Source organism: Macaca thibetana, chromosome 16, assembly GCF_024542745.1.
Source record: "Macaca thibetana thibetana isolate TM-01 chromosome 16, ASM2454274v1, whole genome shotgun sequence".
Classification (NCBI taxonomy): domain Eukaryota; kingdom Metazoa; phylum Chordata; class Mammalia; order Primates; family Cercopithecidae; genus Macaca; species Macaca thibetana.
The window spans coordinates 39662040-39685620 of NC_065593.1; the positions used below are offsets into that span (position 1 = coordinate 39662040).

At 42.3% G+C, this 23581-nt stretch overlaps 1 protein-coding gene and 1 long non-coding RNA gene across 2 annotated transcripts in view; both read left to right on the plus strand.

The window, feature by feature from the left end:
- The first annotated feature begins 930 nt into the window (after nt 1-930).
- Nucleotides 931-23581, plus strand: part of MMD (monocyte to macrophage differentiation associated) — a 29129-nt gene continuing 6478 nt past the window's right edge. Inside the window, exons 1-6 of the mRNA XM_050764766.1 lie at nt 931-1271; nt 8753-8834; nt 11566-11726; nt 15159-15233; nt 18837-18938; nt 21136-21205. Coding sequence (XP_050620723.1) covers nt 1246-1271; nt 8753-8834; nt 11566-11726; nt 15159-15233; nt 18837-18938; nt 21136-21205 — 516 coding nt within the window. The 5' untranslated portion in view covers nt 931-1245. The remainder of the gene's footprint in view (nt 1272-8752; nt 8835-11565; nt 11727-15158; nt 15234-18836; nt 18939-21135; nt 21206-23581) is intronic.
- Nucleotides 1284-2850, plus strand: LOC126939452 (uncharacterized). The gene is made up of 2 exons (XR_007720395.1): nt 1284-2107; nt 2414-2850. It is a non-coding gene; the product is annotated as an uncharacterized LOC126939452 (long non-coding RNA).

Here is a 23581-nt window from a genome sequence, read left to right on the forward strand (position 1 = left end):
GCAGTGGCGCAATCTCGGTTCACTGCAACCTCTGCCTCCCAAGTTCAAGCGATTCTCCCATCTCAGCCCCCCGAGTAGCTGGGATTACAGGCGCCCGCCACCATGCCCGGCTGATTTTTGTATTTTTAGTAGAGACGGGGTTTCACCATGTTGGCCAGGCTGGTTTCGAACTACTGACCTCAGGTGATCCGCCCACCTTGACTTCCCAAAGTGCTGGGATTACAGGCATGAGCCACCGCACCTGGCCCATTCATTTATTTTTATTTGAACCTCTCTTCCAGGAGGCCCTCTGAGTTTAGAAGGTTTAGCGACAGGACCCTGATTCAAGTCTACTCGTTTATTTGAAAGCTGCTTGGATAAAAATAAAATAAAATAAAAAATAAAAAAAAGTAAACTAGAGGATAACATAAAGGGATCCTTGCAGAGGATTCCTCCGTTCGTGGATCTCACTGAATCTCGGAGTTAGAACACGGCTCAGAGACCTCAACTCCCTCATGGGTCAGACAAGGACAGGTTTTTCATTCGGCCCTGGATCCTCTCACAATAGCCTCGCGGGAGCTGGCCCTCAAAATGATGAAGGAATTAATGAATGGAGGGATGGAGAAATGAATCATGAAGAAAAAATGAATGAGGTAGGCCTGCTTGTTTGCTGCTATTTTCTTCACAATGCTTTTAAGATTTCCTGGTCCATCTCCTCCTTCACCACTTCTCTCCCTCCCCTCGGTCTCTTCTCCCGCTTGTCTCTTAAAGAAGGGTGCCGCGTTCCCGCGCTCCTCCCCTTCCCCTCGCCCCGCCCCTCCCCCGCGAGGCTCCGCCCCGCCGCCCGACCCCAGCGGGAATGAATGGCAGCGTAGCCGCCGCGCCGCTCGGGGTGCCGATTGGCTGACAGGCGCGCTGACGCGCCGGCGACCGCGGGTGCACGCAGGCGAACAGAGCCGGCGGGGGCGGAGCCGTGCTCCGGGGCGGGGCTCAGGAGCCCCGGGGCGGAGGAGCCGGGGAGGCGGGAGGCGGGAGGCGGGAGGCGTCGGGGCCGTTGAAGCGGCCTCCCTCCCGCCCCCAGCCGCCCGGTCTGGCCCCAGCCCTGTCCCGACCCCCGGCCTGGCCCACTCCGACCCTACCCGGCCGAAGGGTTCCGCTGGACACGCAGGCGGCCTCCGGAGCAGCCCAAGCCCATGAGGGCCGCGCGCCCGGCCGCCGGTGCTGACGAGACGGAGCTCCTGGCCCCCGAAGAGGAGCAGAGGATCAATGCGGTTCAAGAATCGATTCCAGCGGTGAGAGGGATGGCGTCCCGGTCCCGCTGCCCGTGTCGAGAGCGGGTCCCCAAGTCCCGCCGTTAAGCGCACGGCTCCCCGCTCCTCACCTGGATCCATCCTGGGTGGATCCAGCACCTTGGCCCGGGATCAGCTCCCGGGGGATTCCCCAGCCTGCTGTCCCTGGGCGATCCCCTTCCTCCGAGGATGGGAGCTCCTGCCTGACCCGGGTCTCCCCTCGCAACCTGCGGACCTCGGATGGATTCCCGGACCTGGGACCCCAAGCCTGTCCTCCTTCCTGGGGATCCCTTTGCTCCTGGGGCTCACCCTCCCGATCCCCATACAGGGTGGGCTCTGGCTCTCTCTGGGAACCCGAACCCCAGCCCCGGGCGCCGCCCCCGAGTCCTCCGACTTGGCTTTGGCCTCCATCCCTTTACCTCCAGGGTGGGGGGTCTCCCGGGGCGCGCGGAACCGGGTGGCGCCCTGCGGAGAGATTTGTCGTAAAGCGGGGTGCTAGGCATTTTGGGTGCTTTGTCTGTGAACGGCCCTAGGAACAGGGAAACTGAGGCACGCTCCGCCAGCTTAGCCCTGCCTGGCCGTGTAGGGGCCCTGCTGGTTCTCCAGCTGAGCGTCCCAGGGCGGTGCTATTTTGGGCTCTGCGAAGGGGCATGTTAGCTTTCGGGTGGCGAGACCTGCTGTGGAGGCGCCGGTGTTCGGAAACGAGGAGGAGGAACCGCGGAGGCGCCACCGGAAGGCTGGCCGCTGCTCATTCACTGTAGAGCTGGTGGAAATGCCGGGCTGGGGGGCGCCATGGCCTTACTCCCCTCTGGGGCTCCACCGTCTAACAATGGATGGAGGTTAGCCCAAGGCTCTGAGAGGAACTCCGGGCTTTTCTTTTCTGTTTAAGTGGGTGAAAGTTCACCTCTCCAGGGCTTGTGGTAACTCCGCATCCCTTTGTGTAAATTCCCGGACCTTCACCGCCAGCAGGTTTGCTGGGGGTGCAGGGACAGGGGAAATTGTAAGAAATGCATGAAATCTTCCCAGAAGATTGCTGAGTTTTTAGACACTACCTTTTATTTCCGAATTTTAAAGTACACATTTTTTTTTTTCTTTCCAGTCTCCATACCCTCACTGCCCACTCACCCATCTCATTCCTCCCCTAGTCCCAAAGGGTAAAGGAGGCAACAAATGCACAGAAGAGTTGACATGGTCTGGGCCACCAGGAAGGGGATCAGCTTGAAGACTTGGATTGACTTCTGAATATATTGCTTATCAGTCAGGGTGTTGAATGCCTGGCACTGTTCCCCCAGTGGGAACTCCATATCGGTGTGTCTAATGGCAAAATGGAACCATAGTGTTCCGACTTTAGAACCTGATGTCAGAAATGAAGACCGGAGGGGCTTTTAGAGAGAATGTAACATGCACTCAGGCATGATCAGTGAAGCCCTGTGCATGCGGTTTGTTTGATTTGGTTTTACTTCTCTACACGTCTGTGCTCTTCCTGTTTTCAGAGAACAGTAGCAATATTCTGTGAAATTGCCTCTTCCTTATTTGATTAAGAGTTTGTCTTTCTTACGTATTCCTTTGGATTCTCTAAAAAGAAAAAAAAAAAAAAGACCCTGTTCAATTATTTGTTGCACAAATGTTAAAACAGTGTTACAACAACAACAACAAAAAACTTCATTTAGGATGCTACCCTCTCAGCTTATCGAACTGACTTTTTAATTATTTTTGCTGGACACTGATCCATTCCTTATTAGACAGTTGTAATGTGATTTTTGCGCTCTCTATTATTAACTTAAAAACTAAAAATACAGGCATTTTCTTTTGGTGTGGCATAGACTGTAATTTTCTTGGGGGCTTGTGTTTTGCTCAGTGGATATTTAACAGTTTCTTTCTTGATGACATCTAGACCCACCCTGATTTTCTTTGAAGATTTGTGTGATCTCATAATTTCCTGGTTCTCTATCATAGGTTAGGTTGGAAACATATTTCTAAGCATCAATTTTAACTTGGAAATAAAGCCTATAAACAAAAAGTAATGTAATGAGAATGTCCTGATTTTTGTGGTTCACACATTAAAATGCTGAGGGTACTATTCTGCACCTTTTCATGCTGTGTTTATGATATATCTTTCTGAGCATTCCCAGGTAGATAAATTACAAAGGAACTGGAGGACGGTACAAACACACTGTCTCTGAGGGGAGATGTGCTTCCTCCCTGATAGATTTATTGGGACTGAATAGAGGAGCACGAGGAGGGGTTTATGCAATGATGGCTTCTTAACAAACTTAGGATGTGAAAAATTCCACTGGAACACAGAGGCATATTTTATCTTCCTTGTTTTATCTGTTTCACACTTGAGTATCCCCAAGATACCTACACACACATAGACAAACACAAAGTCGTCCTCTCCCCTTCACAGCATCTCTGATTGATGGCAATAACTGCTAACATTTGTTGAGTGCCATTTATCTATGCCAGGCACTGGCTGGGCACTTGTATATTACTCATCCTCAACTGTAACTCTGGAAGACATAAATTTTATACCCATTTGATAGAAGAGTAAATAGGTTTAGAGAATGAAGGGAAACTTGCCCATAGTCATACAGCTAGGAAGGGGTAGATCTTCCTAGATCTACCTATGAGTAGATCTCTGAGTGGTCTCTCCACCACTCATGCTGCTAGCTCACCACTTTCTCTCTCTAACTCCCTGCCCACACCACATCTGTGTGTATTGCATATAGGTATAAGATCCACAGAACTTCTACTGTATCTTCTTGTTGGTGTGTACTCATTTCAACAGTCTTGCAACCAAAGATCCAAGGGAAAAAAAGCCCTTTTCCTCAGCCCCAACCTCATGATCACGTAGCTAGCTTCAAAAGTGGATATGTGGGAAAGCATTTTAATCTAAAGTATTAGAATCTTACAGGGCTACCTATTGTCTTTTTCCCCAAGTTCTTAAAGCACTAAATCATAGGCATGGGGTAGTCTCCTTATATACGCCATCTTCCTTTATTTAATAATGAAGTCAAGATTGGCACTATTGACAGTGGACGCTTTTCCTGAACAAATAGGCTCAGTCATAAAGGGGAGCTAATAGTAAGAAGGGTGCACTCATACATTGCAACATAAGAGATGTTGAAGGGGCCCTTGGAACATCCATTGTCTTGGCTTTTAAGTGTTTTTTTGTGAGATTCGGGGTTCTCTTGGTTCCGAGGCTGCGTGTTTCTCTTACTTACAGAACCTGCCGTGTCCACAGTAAAACTAATTGACTATGGGATATCTTTGTTAAGACGAAATAGTTCAGCAGTAGCTGGAATGTCTTTCTATTCTTTCAACAATCATTAAGCTCTAGCAATAAGCTGGGCATTGTACTTGAGTTTGGTAATGGAAAGGTGAACAAGATAGCCTGTGGAATTCACACTACAGTGGGAAAAGATGAAATAAAAAATAAGCTAAAACAAATCAAAGTCTTACCAATTGTGACACAGGGCTCTGGTTGGATATGGAGGGTTGAAATGATACTTCAGTTAGGATAGTCTGGAAAACCTCTCTGAGGAGGTGACATCTGAGCTGAGCTGAAAGGATGAGAAGAGAGCTGAGCATTCTGGAGAAGATCTTAGACAGAAGTAAACAGCAAGTACACACACCCAGAGGCAGACACAACCTTGATGTGTTTAAGGATCAGAAAAGAGGTGGTATAGCCAGAGGGTGGAGAGAGAGAAAGATGCCACCCTGAGACTGGAGGGGGAGTGAGGCCCAGACCACTCAGGGCTTTTGGGCCTATGAACACTGTGTTTCAGTGCTATTGTAAGCACTTTGGGAAGCCAGAGGCAGACTTTAAGCTGGGATTGGGGTGTGTGATGTGATCTGGGTTTTTTGTTGTTGTTTGTTTTTGAGACAGGGTCTTGTTCTGTCACCCAGACTGGAGTGCAGTGGTGCCATCAGAACTCACTGTTGCAGCCTTGACCTCCGAGGCTCAAGCAGTCCTTCCACCTCAGTCCCAAGTAGCTGGGGCTACAGGCGTACACCACCACACCAGGCTAATTTTTACATTTTTTTGTGTAGAGATGGGATCTCACTATATCGCCCAGGCTGGTCTCAAACTCTTGGGCTCAAGCGACCTCCTGCCTCAGCTCCCCCAAAGTGCTGGGATTACAGGTGTGAGCCACCATGCCCAGCCCCTGATCTGTTTCTAATGGAAAACTGTAGCTGCTATATAAAGAAGAGAGTCTATAGGGGGTCAAGCAGGAAGACTAGTTAAGAGACTATGTATTTGCACAGACTTGAGATGTTAGGTCTTTATTTAAGGTAGGAGCTGTGAAGCTGGGATTGCAGGTGCACGCCACCATGCCAGGCTAATTTTTATATTTTTGTAGAGATGGAGTTTCTCCATGTTGGTCAGGCTGGTCTTGAACTCCTGACCTCAAGTGATGAGGTGGACTTATTTGAAATATATTTTGAAGGTAGCGTTGACGGTACTTGCACTCGGAGAATGAGGAACACTTGCGGGATTTGATCTACTGAGATCAGCCTCTGAGATCTGCTGGTGGGCTGCAGATCTACTCAGTGGGCACAGTGCTTTGGGCTGAATTTCAAGTGTGTTAGTGTGCTGAGGAGCGTTCCCAGGCCTCTGATCTGTTCTTTCCCTCCACGGTTTTGAAATTCTGTCATGGCATGGGAGAGGGGTACGGGGGAAGGAGGAGGTGATAAGAACATTGGGCAAGGGGGAAGGCAGGACAGTTTTGAAAGAGAAAGTGAAGGGATGAGTGAAAAAACCCTGCTTCACTAGTAGTTTTATTAAGTGCAATTCCCACTCCCAGGACTAAATCACCTTCCTTCAAACCCTCTAGAGCTTGCTGGTTACTCAGGCATTGAGTAACCATTAGGGCCACTCCGCCTTCAATAGAGATGTCTTCCATAAATGGATGCTGTTTTCCATAACCAGCACTTGAACCTTTCCCATTTCTTTTTTTGGGGAAGAGATGAAGGCCAGAGTGTGGGAGTTGATTTACATTTTACATCTGCTTTTCCATTTAGGTCTTAGGAGTGGTTTCTTCAGGAGGCTGTGGAGGAGGCTTGATTGCACCCTGGCAGGTTAGAGAGAAATGGGAAAATTGTATTGTACTTTCCCAGCAGAACAATTATGCTGTCTATCCTGCTGAGCCTCAGATTTAGAGAACTGCTTCCAGGATACTTACCCTTATCTTTCCCTATTGCCCGTGTCTTGCTCTGTGCATCAGGAGAGAGTGCCTTGAGTCACCATGGGTGGGATATTTTTCTGTATAACTTTCTATTTTATTTTTTAATGTGAATGATTCCAGGTGATCAGGGACTCAGCTGTCATAAACATGGCCATCCAGTTTATTTGTTTTTAGGAGAAAATGTGAAAGTCTATCCCTGTTGCTGGGTAATGGCTTGACTATTTTTAGATTGGGCTGCCAGAGATATAAATTGCTATTTTAGTCTGCAGCCTGGTGGTGGGTAGACAAATCCTACTTACTGCACCCTACACAGAGCACTTTCAATTTCATCTAACTTCAGCCATCTTGGGGCCTTGCTGTTTACCCTTGAAAATTCCTAATAGGGTATGCTACTTACAGCTCTGTTGTTATATCTCAAGGCAACGATGTGGTATATCCTCCAATACTTGGGACACTTTTAAAGCATTCTTCCCAAGAGTGTAATTATTTTCTTTTTTGCTAATAAGAACTGTATAGCAACACTCTTGTCCCTTAGGAAATAGTAAAATTATTTAAAATATTAGCGGGGGAGAAAAGATGATGCTTGATAATAGTTAACTATATTTGAGAATAGCTTGGATAAATTTTGAAGCTAGTAGCTGTATATTTCTCTTTAACAGTTGATTTTCAAACCATCTGGTAGATTATACTCAGTAAGTACATATTTTGTACACTAGTTAAATATCTTAACCCATCAGTGGGCCAAGTGAAATATCTTCACTGTCCCAAATTCATTCCACAGTGGATTTTCCACCTGAACTATCTATATTGTGTTAATAGTGGCTGCCACTTTATTTTTATTTATTTGATCTAAGGATAACAGGCTCTTCCTAACTCAGGGAGAGAGTATTGGATGGTCTTTTATTTGTAAACTGGGCACTCTCTAAAATGGCTTGGTCATGCGTTTTAGCCAATTTTTGGCAACTTGGTTCTACCATTTGGTTCAGCCTTGTACCATTTTTTATTGTGTGTATGAATAAGGTAATGAGTAGTTACAACTCATTAGTGGCACAAAATACCAACCACCTCCCCCTGCCATTCACACTTCTTTAAACTAGCTTGAGCAAAAGGATGATTTATTGTGCAAAGCCTGTTGACGTCTTACAGACTCTTAAGCACAGGAATGCAGTGGACCTCTGCGACCTGAATGCTCTTGAAGTTGTTTTTTTTTTTCTTTTTTTTTTTTTTTTGCCTCCATCTGTTTCTGTGCATCTGTTTCTTTCTTTTATTCAGACAGCTGCTTTTTTCTCTTCTTCTGAGAAAAAAAAGGATGAGTTAGACTAATCCAGAGTCCCTCATGAAACCTGTTGTAAGTATGGGTTGGGTTTTTGGTGAGGAGGGCATCCTCACTCAGCATACTGAAATGGAAGAATGCTATCCTCTCTAGGTTCTGTGGTATTCATGCCTTTCACCGTACTACTGATCGTCACAAAGTTAGCCTAAAGGGAAGTGTGGAATATGGGCATATGTCTATATATGTAACAGATTTTGATATTTAGATACATACACACATTTGTGTGTATATATGAATTTTGTCGCCAAAAGAATCAGGTAGTAGTCATGTGTTTGGTCTTTAAAGCAGACTCTTGGAATTCAGGAATAATGAAGGTGAAAAACATACCTCCTGTTTTAAGTTGCCTGGAGGTAGCCAGGCATCATTTATTTAAGCTGTCTAGTGACAGGTAATACAATGTAGGGAAACTAGTGGGACAGGCCTGTTAATCATGGGATGTAGGGTTTAAAGATGTGCCTGTATAAAGTTTTGTAAATTTTAAGAGAGAAAATAGAAACTTTGTGTTTCAAATGTAGTCTATCCCTTTTCACTAAATGACAATAAAATTTAGAAAAATTTGTTTGTTTCTTTTTTAGTTGTACCGTGTGTGTGTGTGTGTGTGTGTGTGTGTGTGTGTGTGTGTGTGTGTATGTGTGTGAATGGAGGAGGAGGGTTCCAGTTGAAGGGGTGGATATGGTTTCTGTTTGCTTTTGGTTGTAGAAGTTTGCTTTTGGTTATAGAAGGTTTTTCTTTTGAATAAACTGAAAGACTGCTTAATCTAGTAAACTAGGGTATTTGCTTAAGGATCATTGCTGTTGGCTCGTTTGACTCCTCTTTAGTGGCTTTGGCTTTATTACTGCAACTAGGTATTTCCACCAGTCACTTCCTCGCTTAGAATAGACCACATGCCCACTGGTAGGTTTACTCATTGTTCTTCACACACTTTGAGTTTTTCTTACGTCACGTTCTTTTTGTTTTTACAGGTTCATGAACCATCGAGCTCCAGCCAATGGCCGCTACAAGCCAACTTGCTATGAACATGCTGCTAACTGTTACACACACGCAGTGAGTACAAGTTTTCCGCCATTGCCACCTTTCCACAGGGCTTTGCGGGGAGGAAGGGGTAGTTACTCTAGTAACCTCAGCGCAATTAGTTGGATTTACCCATCTCTGTGACCTTATCTACCAGGAAATCAGTGCTGGGTCACGTCACCAGAAGCTATATAAGCATGTAGAACGCTTTGTGTGTTCTAACCTACAGTCAGCTCTGTCCTGGATTTGCTTTCTCCAACAAGATCTTTAAGGGAATAATAATAGTATATACCCTAGTTATAGAAAAACCAAAGACACCTATTTATGAAGACTCTCACCCCTAGAATGAAATGAATCGCCTTTTCAAGACAATCAGCTGTGTTCATTTGGCAAGGAGAGTTCACAATTTGTTGAAAACGATGCATTTTTAAATTAAGTGATCCTCTGAAATGGGGAGGGGAGCCATGGCCTCCCACCCCTACAGTGGCCACTGCTCCCCAGAGGAGATGTTATTCCATATTGGTGAAGAAAAAGCTGATGTGATCCATAAATTTTTTTGTTAATTTTTTTCTGCATTATAAAAGCAAAACATGCTCATTATTAGAAACTTTAAAAAATACTGAAAAACGTATACGAAAAACAAAACTAACCAGGAATAAACTGTTAACACTTTAGTGCATTTCTTTGTGTGTGTGTGTGTGTGTGTGTGTCTGTCTGTCTGTCTGTGTTGGGGATGTTTGTGAATATGTATGTATTTTCAGTTTTCCTGTTAATGTGACATTAATGGCATTTTCTTATGTCATTATAAATTTTTTACTTTATCTGTGATTTCATTATTCCCTTGCATTTAGTGACTTTGAGGGAAAAATAGTGGCTGGGATACAGTCTGAAAACAAGAAATAGAGAAAAGACCAGTTTACTTCTTTAACAATGAATGTTTAGAACAGGCTAGTTTATGATAGACACTGTTGGTACAATACAATTATTCAGATATTGAGACACACAGCTTACCTTTAGGAATAATATTTACTCAGGATGAACCTGAATAAACTAACTTGTCTCTTCTGAGTGTGTCACAGGTTAAGGAACACTTGTGTAAACTGTAGTTAAGGGAAACCTGACAAAACCTCCATATTAAGTTTTTAGAACAGAAAATATAATCTTATTAAACCATATCTTGAATTTTTGGATTTCAGGGACCAATAATATTTCTAACACAAACAAAACACCCCTTTTGTCATCATTTCACTGGAGAGAACATACTTAAACATGAAAAGTAGAAAGGACATGGTCTCAAGATCTCAAGATAAAGGGCATTCCTTTCAATGAAATACATTTTGTTTTATGAAAAACTTTATTGTACTTAAATATACTTAAATCCTCTGAAATAGGGAGGGGAGCCATAGACTCCCACCCCTACAGTGGCCATTGCAGCAGAGATGCAATTGTATTTAATGTTCTAATTTTGCTTGGGCCAATGAAAACTTCAGCATCTGAAAAACTCATGCCAGTCTCATCTAGGGGATTTAACATTCTGTTGCAAGATGGCAAATGTAGGTTTGGGGAGAAAAAAGATAAGCAAATTGCTAACGATTGTATTCTTTGTCAAGTATACTTATTCTAATATCTAATAAAGTCGTTTATCCTCCTGGGAGTTTCTGTCATGATAAGATGTTTACTAGTCATAATCATACACGTATGACTAGACCTTAAAGTTTGTGACCATGTGGACTATGAAATATGGTGCAGAAAGCAAAATTCTCTCTAAAATTCTCAGGAGTTTTTGAATAGATGGGCCTTGGAAATGGATTGCTCTTGCTTATTTAAAAGGCTCTGTTAAAAATGAAGTGACCCCAAAACACTCTCTGCAGTAGTTCTCAAATTGGTGGAATGTACCGATCCAAAGTGAAAATCAGGGTGTATAACTTCAACAATTGACTTTTTGTATGTGTGTGTTGCTATGTACTTTATAATACCTATTACTTGATTTGTTCAATTATCCTGACCTGAAATATTGAGATATCAATTGCAACAGGACAGATGTTTTAAAATGAGGACCTCCCTGAAAAATCTGCGTATATGCTTGGGTTTTTTTTTTTTTTTTTTTTTTTTGAAACGGGGTCTCACTCTGCCTCCCAGGCTGGAGTTCAATGGTACAATCACGGCTCACTATAGCCTCAGCCTTTCAGGCCCAAGCAGTCTTCCCACCTCAACCTGCCAAATAGCTGGGACTACAGGTGTTTGCCACCATGCCTGGCTAATTTTTTAAATTTTTGTAGAGACTGAGTCTTGCTGTGTTACCCAGGCTGGTCTCGAACTCCAGGGCTCAAGCGATTCTCCTGCCTCAGCCTCCCAAAGTGCTGGGATTACAGTCATGAGCTACCACACCCAGACTGCTTGCTATTTGAATCTTTCAAGTAATTACTCTAAATCAGATTACAAAGTAGAATGAAACATGTCCTTATTTAATGAAATTAGGATAAAGAACATCTGTTTTGCAACAGCTGAATAATGTTGCATCCTTGATGGCTTAATTGTATCCCCATTGGTTGGCACAATTCCTGGGCCCTGAATGGTATTACGGGCTTTCCAGTGTAGCAGCTAATTTCATCTGGCTCTCATTACGATTATCCAGGAGAGACAAATACTTGCTTTAAGATTATTTTACTAAAATTGTTCCTGGTAAACCTCTGTACTTTTAGTAAAAGACTCAATTCCATAAAAGCCAGAATATTCCATTCACCATTCTTTATCTTTCCCTCAGTTCCTCATTGTTCCGGCCATCGTGGGCAGTGCCCTCCTCCATCGGCTGTCTGATGACTGCTGGGAAAAGATAACAGCATGGATTTATGGAATGGGACTCTGTGCCCTCTTCATCGTTTCTACAGTATTTCACATTGTATCGTGGAAAAAGAGCCACTTAAGGTACAGTGGATGGCATGCTGTTTCAACAGATCCAAATAGTTGACTCAACATGTTTGGTAGCCTCCCACGCTGGCATGCTTTAGTCAAGTAGGGCAAAGAGTAGACATTTTTCTGCCTTGTAGACTAGAATACTATCCCATTATTCAGGACTTGTTCTTTGGACTGGATGAAGTTTGAGGACTCCTCCCCAGTATGCATCTACAAAGGCAGGCCTTTGCTCAGTAACCCCAAACAGAACCTCACTGATTCCCCAGGACTTACCACTTAAAAACCTGACAGCTATTTTCCAATACTATCAAGCACACTAAGGATATGATGGGCGCAGCAGCTGTGGGGTAGTGACAAAGCACACTGAGCTTGGAGTCAGCAGGCAGGCTTTGAGGCCCAGCCCTACTCTTTAATGTTGGGTAAATCACTTGACCTTGTGGAGCCTCAGTATCTGTATCACTTAAATGAGAATAATAATACCTGAGTCACACAGTCAGTGTGATAGGTGAATGAGATAAGGTACTTGAAAATAACTTGAAAATTACAAAAGACCCCACAAGTGTGTGAAGTATGGAGGTATACTTACTGTTTGAGTTTACCATTTTGCAAAGTTTAGCTTTCAGAATTGAGTCTTGTGTGTATTATTCAAAGTTCACATATTTTGCTATTAATAGCCGTCAAGCACTTTCAAAACAATACTATAGCTCTTGGCCTGCCAACAAGAAGAACATAAAAGCTTTCCTCCTCTGAGTGAAGGATTGATTTTGGAGTACCACACCATTGAGGTGGGAATGGGTTGCTTGTGAAATGGATTCTGCACAACCCTAAAGGGCAAAACTTCTTTTCAAAACAGGAAGATTCAGAGCAGAGTATGAGCAATTTAAAGAAATACTCGAATATGCCTTTTGGTTTTAAAGAATGTCCAAAAAAACCTCAAACTATTCAAACAATCTGATATTTAAAAGATATGCTTCATTTTCAAGCAGGATTTGAGATTTATGAGATGATTACTGGTTCCCTCACATGTAGAATCCTAGAGTTTTAGAGCTGGGAGGATCTTTATATATCATCTAATTCAAATCACTTAATTTTTATTTGGGGGAACTGAGGCTCAGAGAAGTGACCTGACTTGTCTGAGTCAGTGAAACCAGCAGAATCCGATTATTCCAAGACCTCTGACTCCAAGTCCTAGTTTTTTTCACCATATCTTTTACAATATTGCATATAGCTTGCAGTCTGCTACCTTTTCCTGTAAGGTGACAGTTTCCTGGGCTTAAAATAAAACTACAGCATTGAATCACAAGGGCACTCTGGGACACTCACAAGAGAACCACACAAGTGCCTGTCCTGGCTCCTTAGGACACACTGCCGCAGCGCCCAGAGGCCAGGTTAGAAGCAGAGTACTTTATTATCTTCCTGGCACAATTTAGTGCATGTGGTTGTCTCAGCAAACTTGGCTTCGATATCTAGATTCTGGATCAATAAAAAGTTGTAGGTACCTACTTCAGTATTCTGGATCTTCCTGCCAGAGGTGTAATAGAAACTAGATTCTCTTGAACTTTGAATAGCACTGCTAGAATCATATGCCATGTGTAGATTTTTGCTCTTATAGAATTTTTAAATATCAAAAAAGGCTTATTTAAGTAAAAGTGAGAAGGGAATTAGCATTTATTACATGGTAGGTGCTCCCGTGTGCTAGGTACTATGCTAGATACATGGCCTACATTATCTCATTTAATGTTCACACATACTCCATGAGAAAGATCTTATTTTCACTTTAGCTATGAGGAAAGTGAGAGTCAGAGAGGTCGGTGGCAGATCTTGGATAAGACTCCAGATCCGTCTACCTACTCTAACAGCGTATAACAATCTAGAAAACAGAATTAGAAAGGCCCAAAACCTTGCTAGGAATCACAGTCATCCAAGGAGTTATAAAAACTTGTTCTTCCCCTTCCTCCAACCTCTATCTCACCTCCTAGCCCTTCAGAGTCTTCTGAACTGGAGACCATCACAGTATTTTATAAGTTCCCCAGGTGATGATGTGCAGTCAAGTTTGAAAAGCATTGATGTAGTGTTCACTTCTTTAGACCCATGGCGTAAAGTATCATCTATGGGTATGCTATAGCTTCTGATGACTAATAGACTGAAACCCATTCTTTCTCACAAATGTATTTTTCATTCCATTAAAACTTTTTTTTTTATTTTTAATTTTTGTGGATACATGGTAGGTATATATATTTATGGAATACATTTTTCTTTTTTTTTTTTTGAGACAGACTCTCACTCTGTTGCCCAGACTGGAGTGCAGTGGTGCAATCTCAGCTCACTGCCACCTCTGCCTCCCGGGTTCAAGTGATTCTTGTGCTTCAGCCACCTGAGTAGCTTGGACTACAGGCCTGTGCCACCACACCTGGCTAATTTTTGTATTTTTAGTAGAGACAGTGTTTCACGGTGTTGGCCAGGCTGGTCTCAAATTCCTGACCTCAAGTGATCCACCTGCCTCAGCCTCCCAAAGTGCTGTGATTATCGGTGTGAGCCACCACGCCCAGCCTTTACGGGGTATATTTTTTCACTTACACAAGTCCTTATTAGTTTGCTTTGGTCAATGTTACGTGTAGGGGGAGGCAAAGTCTAATACTGGTGTTCCCTCAAATTATAGTTATACCTGCTTGGACAGTGAAAATAGATTCAAGATGATACTACAAATTTGTACTTTTAAATTACCTCAGTAAAGGGCAGATTCCGTCTAATCCATTTTATGAATAGACCTCAGTGAACCAAACTCTTTGTACGTAGACCCCTGACTTTTCAGTTTTGGAAGGAGGAACTTGCTTAGAAATACAGGTGGCCATGCTTTTGTATGGCCTTTCTTTGTTTTTGTTACTGTTTTTCCTAAGTTAGTTTCTGAATTTCCTTTATTACTATTTACCATCCACACCAGGGTATTTGAAGTAAAAACAGTAAATACACTCTAAAAAGATACAAAGAATGTGATTTCAGCTCAGGGAGTGTTTACTGAACATCAGGACTTTGCCCTGCACTGATAGGAGCTGGGGTGAGGGGGGGAAGGTGGTCTGCCCTCCAGGAACTTCATTTTTCTGTTAGATGGGATCCAAAAGAAATGGAAAACATCAGAAAAGACAGATTCTGTTTGTTTGCTTTAACCACTTCAGATTTCCTGACTATCATGGAGCTCTGTCCCTATGTCTCATATATGCTGAGAGTATCTATTGTATGTGCAACCTAAAAAATAATACAAAGCTTTTACTCATGACTTCATAACATTAGCAACAACAAAAATGTGTGTGACCTTGGCAGAACAAGTGTAAAGGCCATGAGAACAAGAACAAGAATGGAAATTGCAACATAGTGTAGTGATAACCCATACTTCCTATCTGAACACTTTCTGAAAAATTTACTTAACTTTTTTTTCCCCCTCACTAGGACAGTGGAGCATTGTTTTCACATGTGTGATAGAATGGTTATCTATTTCTTCATTGCTGCTTCTTATGCTCCATGGTAAGATACAGTCTTCCTATTTTTGAAGGTAGTGATTTTATGATTAGAATTCCTCACTCCTCCTTTCCTCTCTTCCTCTTGTCCCCACCCTCAGCCCTCATGTGTACACCACCTCCCCTCCTCCTGAATACATATATGCATGCATTTTTTTTCCCATTCGATGTACTTGGGTCAGATTGCATATTTGAAGGGGAGAATATTGCTGCTGTTTATAATATCTGGGTATTGGATTGTTCAAGAAGAAGTGCAAAGGTTTTGGTGGAGATAGGGTTTCACCATGTGTGCAGATAGCTTGCTCACTCTTGAAATCTGTAACCTTTGCTCTCCATATTGTTTCCCTGTACCTCTGCTATTGTTCAGAACACTAGAAAATTGAATTGTTTAAGTGGAAATGCTGTAAATATGTATGAGGAAAGCGAGCTTATTTACTTATTTTATTGGTTTTTTTTGAGACAAGAGTCTCGCTCTGTAGCCCAGGCTGTAGTGCAGTGGCATAATCTCGGCTCACTGCAACCTCCGCCTCCCGAGTTCAAGAGATTCTCCTGCCTCAGCCTCCTGAGTAACTGGGATTACAGGCACGTGCTGCCATGTCTGGCTAATTTTTGTATTTTTAGTAGAGATGGGGTTTCACCATGTTGACCAGACTGGTCAGGAACTCCTGACCTCAAGTGATCCGCCCACCTTGATCTCCCAAAGTGCTGGGATTATAGGCGTGAGCCACCATGTCCGGCCTATTTTTTTTTATTTTCTGAGACAGGGTCTCACTCTGTTTCCCAGGCTGGAATGCAGTGGCGCCATCTCAGCTTACTACAACCTCCACCTCCCAGGTTCAAGTCATTCTCCCATCTCATTCTCCCAGGTAGCTGGGACTACAGGCATGTGCCACCACACCCAGCTAATTTTTGATAGGGTTTCACCATGTTGTCGATACCAGGTTGCTATCAAACTCCGACCTCAAGTGATATGCCTGCCTCTGCCTCCCAAAGTGTTGGGATTACAGGCATGAGCCACCATACTCAGCCATTTTTGTTTGTTAGTTTTGAGACGGAGTCTCACTATGTTGCCCAGGCTGGAGTGCAGTGGCAGTGGCCCGTGGTCTCAGCTCACTGCAACCTCTGTCTCCCAGGTTCAAGTGATTCTCCTGTGTCAGCCTTTGAGTAGCTGGGGCTACAGGCATGTGCCACCATGCCTGGCTAATTTTTGTATTTTTAGTAGAGACGAGGTTTCACCACGTTGCCCAGGCTGGTCTCAAACTCCTGACCTCAAATGATCTGCCCGCCTCAGCCTCCCAAAGTGCTGGGATTACAGGTGTGAGCCACCGCACCCAGCCTGTTTTTGAAATTTAAGCCATTTGTCTTCAATTCACCTCAAGTGCAGTAGCTACTATATAGCAAGTGTGTTTATCATTTCTTTTGCGGAGTAAGAGAACCGGCCACATGAGTTAACTATTTAAAATACCTAGTATTCTGTTCAGTGCCTTTGATCTTTCTGCCTTTTTGGTGCTGATCAAATATAATCTTTTGTTGCTTTGAAACTCTTAAAGAAACATTAGCTTTCCTCTACAAGACATAATCCAGTTTTAAAAACTCAGAAGCTTATATTTTGCTGTCATCTACTGCAGTCATTAGAAACAGGATGCCTCTAGATTCTGGCTAATGCAGCATCCATGATTCAAAAGAAACCTGATTATCTGAAGGAGTAAAAAGTAAGTGCTATCTGTGCCCAGCATCTGACTAAATTATAGGTTGGCTTCACGTTGGAAGAAGCACACTGAAAGGCCTTTATGAATGGATATTAAATGCCCAGAACAGTGCTTATTTCAGTAGGAACCTACAGGGTGTTCCAAACAGGATTCCTTACTTTAGTTATTTTAAATTCTTTAATTTAAAATAAGTAAATGAATAAAAAGAATTTAAATGTGAGCTGAGGAGTTAAATATCAGAGTAGGCAATTTGTTTACCTGTAGTTTTAGATATGTAGGCTGTACTTTTTCCATTTGGAAATGTGACTTTTGTAGTTATAGATAATCAGGACAACATTTGTTTTTTTCTCATTTATTCTTTTTTTTTTTTTTTTTCTTGAGACAGAGTTTTGCTCTTGTTGCCCAGGCTGGACTGGAGTACAATGGTGTGATCTCAGCTTACCAGAACCTCTGCCTCCTGGGTTCAAGAGATTCTCCTGCCTCAGCCTCCCAAGTAGCTGGGATTAGAGGCACATGCCACCATGGGCACATGCCCAGCTAATTTTTTTGTATTTTTAGGAGACACGGGGTTTCACCATGTTGGTCAGGCTGGTCTCCAACCCCTGACCTCAGGTGATCCACCCATGTAGGCTTCCTAAAGTGCTGAGATTATAGGTGTGAGCCACCGCACCTGGCCTCATTTATTTTATTTATTTTTTTGAGACAGAGTCTTGTTCTGTCACCCAGGCTAGAATTTAGTGGCGCTTTCTCAGCTCACTGCAACCTCTACCTCCTGGGTTCAAGTGATTCTCCTGCCTCAGCCTCCCTAGCTGGAATTACAGGTGCCCACCACCATACCCAGCTAATTTTTATATTTTTAGTAGAGACTGGGTTCCACCATGTTGGCCAGGCTGGTCTTGAACTCCTGACCTGAAGTGATCTGCCAGCCTCGGCCTCCCAAAGTGCTGGGATTACAGGTGTGAGCCACTGTTCCCAGACTTCTCATGTATTCTTAATATGAAGTTAGTACAAATGAATTTGCAGCATTTTAAAATTCAGACCTCACAACAGTCCATGGTTAAATTCCAACAAAATGTCTTCCATAATATATGTTAGGAGTAATTCTTCTCATGTTCTCTCTTGGCAGAGAGATTGATAATGGAGACAGTTGGTTTGTGTATTAGGTATCCACTGCGGATATGTGATCCTGGTTCAGGATTTTGTTCCAGGTTCTCATTAAGCTTTGTAAGCAATCCACTCCCAAATACACAGTCAGAAATTAAAGGGCAAGCAGTCTTGACCTCATTCTGCCTAATAGGGTAAGTTAGGCATCACAAGAGTGCTGGGACTCCCTTCTACTTGTCTGCTTTTAGCTGGTTCTATTTTTAAACCATGTCAAAACTAATTCTAAGGGTTTTTTGTTTGTTTGTTTGTTTGTTTTTTTAGTCAAAATCTTGCTCTGTCACCCAGGCTGGAGTGCAGTGGTGTGATCTCAGCTCACTGCAACCTCCGCCTCCCGGGCTCAAGTGTTCTCCTGTCTCAGCCTCCCGAGCAACTTGGATTACAGGCACATGCCACCACGCCTGGCTAATTTTTGTGTTTTTAATACAGATGGGGTTTCACCATGTTGGCCAGGCTGGTCTTGAACTCCTGACCTCAAGGGATCCGTCCGCCTCGGCCTCCCAAAGTGCTGGGATTACAGATGTGAGCTCCCGGCCTAATTCTGAGTCTTAAAGGTTGACTGACAAATTTGTCTTTTAGTTGCTTAATTTTACCTAAATTGCCCAAATGCCTCCTTGATGTGTTGAGTGCCTTTTCTTCCTGCTCTTATCCTAAGTCTTTCTCAGTTTTCAATGACACAGGTTCTATTAATTCCCTTCATTTATCACTTCTATTCTTTGTTGTCATGTTTACATTTTTAGGTTAAATCTTCGTGAACTTGGACCCCTGGCATCTCACATGCGTTGGTTTATCTGGCTCATGGCAGCTGGAGGAACCATTTATGTATTTCTCTACCATGAAAAGTAAGAGAAAATAATTTACATTTGATAGTTTTAAAATCAACTGCCTAAATATTACCTGCATTGCAATATAATTTACTTTTATTCGTACTTCAAAATAGTAGAAATACATAAATAGAATATGTTATTTTTAATAAATCTTCAAAACCATTTGGTATCCATTATTAGTGGAAAGATTGCTGTGGAAAAACAAGAGTGGTACAGGTGTGGTATAATGCAGTTGAGGGGACATGGTGACCAGCCCCTTTGGAGTCCGTCAGACTTCATTTCTATAGCATGAGGCAAATTGGCCTTATTCTCTGTGATTCAGTCATGTGAGAAAAACAGCCGCTTGTCAAGGTGTTTATGAAGATCGGAGAAAATAGGTATTAAATGCCCAGCACAATACTTACCTAAAGAAGGGCGTATAGGGTATTCCAAAAAGGGTATCTTGAGAAAAAGGATGTTGGGAAGGACATTGGAACTCTTAATATCCTAGCTCTAGGTTACTGCTTTTTAGCCAATTATTCATAGCTGACAGTCCTAATTATTGAGCAATATAAAAACAAAAGCTTATTGAAATTTAGCATCTTCGCTCTAGAGGAGACCTTCAAGATCCCCTATTCCAGCTTCATGATTAAAAAATCAGAACATTTAGGATATGCATCAAATTAGTGACTCATCTGGAAATTAGGACCCAAACATCCCAGTTCTGATTCCATTGCTCTTTTCGTTACCCTGTATGTTTGGATTTGAGAAACACACAACCATGAAATCTTTGTCATTGGGTTTATTTACAGTTCATTAAATTCTTTATCTATTGTGCTTGGCAGAATGGCTCTCAGAAGTGAACATAATTTGTGTTTATCAGAAAGTACCAAATTGTTTTCCCCTTTCAGAAGAAGAAAATGGTAGTTTTCACTACTTTTTGGCTCTGAAATTCACTTAAATACCTTTTTACCATAATTAGCATTGCTGAGTACTGTTATATATTACAGTATATATAAGTCCGAGGGAACAGTTTGCTTCTTGGACTCAAATCTCTTATTTATATCCTTGAATAAACTAGGAAGTCAAGAAAGGCAACTATCTTTTCTCCTTTTGCCGGCCTTCTGGTATAAACAAAGCCCATAAACCCATTCTTCCCCTATATGATTATTTCATGGTAGGCTTTGAGTATAAAACACGATGAATGAGGTATGAGTCACCTTTGGCCATTCAGTTTGGCGGACATTAGGGAGTACCTAAATTGTGTTGGGTACTATCTAGGATTTACAGATCAAAACATAATTAAATCTTGGTTCCTGCCTTTGAGGAGCTTATAGTCTGATTTGATTAGGCTGAAAGGTAATTTGAATTTCAGTGCAATGTATTTCTTGGAGTTTTTAGATCTTTTGTAGTCTAATGTGATGAACCTTAAAATTACAGTTTGTGCAGGTGCAAAATAAAGAGACAAACAGAATTACAGGTCCTTTCCTTAGGGTTTGCCGTTCCTTTTTGCTGATAAACTAGGCTCCAGGCTGCATCTCCATTCATCTTCTGAATTTCACTTATAGCTATGGATTGGAATGGTAATGAAAGCAGACACTCTAGGATCAGAAGAGGAAATCTTTTACAAGGTGGAGTGGGTTAAACGATAACTACTTTTGGCAGAAAACATTTTCTTTTTTTTTTTGAGATGGAGTCTCGCTTTGTCGCCCAGGCTGGATGGAGTGCAGTGGCGTGATCTCGGCTCACTGCAAGCTCCACCTCCCGGTTTCACGCCATTCTCCTGCCTGAGCCTCCTGAGTAGCTGGGACTACAGGCACCCACCACCACGCCCGCCTAATTTTTTTTGTATTTTTAGTAGAGACGGGGTTTCACGGTGTTAATGTTAACCAGGATGGTCTCGATCTCCTGACATCGTGATCTGCCTGCCTCGGCCTCCCAAAGTGCTAGAATTACAGGCGTGAGCCACTGCACCCGGCTGGCAGAAAACATTTTCTAGGTAGCATGTGGGATTTGATGCCTTTTCAACCCTGAAAGAAATGCTAGTTCCTTATTACTCAACTACTGTGTTTTAGTTAGAGGCCTAGTGGTTGCCTGCTGAGAAATAACGTTGTATTTGAATAGTTAAGAGTTTACATTTCTTTCTCAAAAGTAGAAAGGAAAGGCTGGTATGTAAATTGTTAGGTGTTATAGAAATGCATAAGTTAAATTAACTGCACTTCTGTTCCTACAGGTATAAGGTGGTTGAACTCTTTTTCTATCTCACAATGGGATTCTCTCCAGCCTTGGTGGTGACGTCAATGGTAAGACATGGCTTCAGAATTTTAGTTATTTTCTTTTAAACTGCTGGAACTTAATATGATTATAGATATGATATATAGCTTTTCTTTCTGAAGTTATGTCCATTAAATAGAGACTCAAAAATAACTTATAAATAATGAAGTGTTTAGCTGGGCATGGTGGCATGTGCCTGTGGTCCCAGCTACATGGGAGGCTGAGGCAGGAGGATTGCTTGAGCCCAGGAGATTGAGGCTGTGGTGAGCTTTGTTCATGCCACTGCGCTATAGCCTGAGGAACAGAGCGAGACCCTGTCTCAAAAAAATAATAAAAATAATGAAGTGTGCCAGCAACTCGTAAGCTTGCACTAGGCACCATGTACATTTCGGGAAAGCTATAAATTTAGGTATGTTTATGTCTTTATGGTACTTTCCTGAATCAGAACCAGAATAGGTTCAGAGAGATATTTTTCAAATCCCTTTACTCTTACTTTTCCTTTCCCTTGCTTTTAAGTCATAAGTCAAGCACTTTTTTTTGTTTGTTCTGTTTTCTAAGGCAAGCACTTTTTTTTTTTTCCTTTTACTTTGCTTGACTATATCTTTTGGGGATTTTTGTGGGTAAAGTGTAACATTACCTGTAATAGGCAGTTGCATGTATATATTTGAATTCCCTTTCAAATTGAATTACTGTTGAGAAGTCTGTGTGTATCTGTCCTTTTGAAATGAAAATATATTATTACAACTTCATGGTTCCATCCACCTGGTTACCAGGCCTTTGGCTTATATATTCCAGTATCTTAGGCTCTAGGCACTATATTAATTAAAGAGGTCCCAATGAGTTTAGTTTGAACTCTTCTGAGCCTATGTCATTCAGAAGAACTGTACTTATGATTTCACTCCTAATCTCTTAGGCACATTGTAAGAACTTTTTTTTTGGGGGGGGGGGTGGGGGGACAGAGCCTTGCTCTGTCGCCCAGGCTGGAGTGCAGTGGTGCAATCTTGGCTCACTGCAACCTCTGCCTTCTGAGTTCAAGTGATTCTCCCGCCTCAGCCTCCTAAGTAGCTCGGATTACAGATGCCGGCTGCAACCCTTGGCTAATTTTTTGTATTTTTAGTAGAGACAGGGTTTCACCATATTGGCCAGTCTGATCTTGAACTCCTGAGCTCAGGTGATCCACCCGCCTCGGTCTCCCGAAGTGCTGGGATTATAGGCATAAGCTTCACGCCTAGCTATAGGAACATAATTCTGTGATAGTTTTTTTCCTGGTCACAGAAACACCTATAAAAGGTTTAAGACTTTCAAATCTGGTTCTGTTTTTTCAGGGGATGTCTTTATGAGACTATAACAAAATACATTTCTTTGAGATATGAGGTTTATGATGGTTTTAATAATTACCTAGCACCCAAAATACATATAGATGGTATAAGCAACAGGGAATGGTTAGGAGGAGGAGTTTAGTGACAGAAATGAGAAAATCAGCCTTGAAGGCCATGTAGTTAGAGGGCATTTCAGGACACCCAAAGCAATATAAGCAAGGTTTGTGCAGCCTAATTATTAGAGTAGAATTTCAAGCAAATTCCCTCTGGGTATCATAAGAGCAGGTTTATCCAGTAATTTTACTAGCCTAAATCTGTAATTGATATTTCCATAAGTGGTACAATAGCGGGTGAGTAATGTTTCTGATAATCAAGCAGGATGATCCCCCACATTGCCTTCATAGAAAGGATAAAATTGATCCTCTAGTAAACAAACTGCCTAACAGAACGAAACTCAACAATTTTTAAAGGAATACAACAGAATCTTTACTGTAACAACCTAGCATATACCATAAGTAAATATTATCAGAAATCAATAATAATGTAATAAAATAAATAATAAATATATAATAAATAAATATTACCAGTTAGGCAAGAAACTGGAAAATGACACACACCTAAGGGAAAGCAAATCAATAGAATCAAGCAGGCAAATACAGTTCCTACTAAAGAAAAAGAGATCATGAAATTTGATAAAATATTTTTTTGGGAAAGTTCAGGCTGCTATGGGAGCATTACAGGAGTACCAGAGGAAGTGATATTTCAGCTGATTTGGAAAAACATGTAGGAGCTGAGAGATGGAAGGGGTGAGGCAAATGTTACAGGTAGATAATACAGCATGAAGGAAGCCCAGAGAAGGGGAAAGCACCAGCATCTTTGGAGAAATGAAAATAGTTCATTGTTTGTAACATAAAATACATGTACCAGCTTCAGTTACGTACATATGCATAGTGGGGGCAGGTATGCAGGTAGCACAAGTCTTGTAACAAAGCTGGAGAGCTAGACAAGAGTCCAGATCAAAAAGGACCTCATAAACCACTAACAAAGTAACAGAATGAATGAAGTAACAAAGCAACTAACACAGTA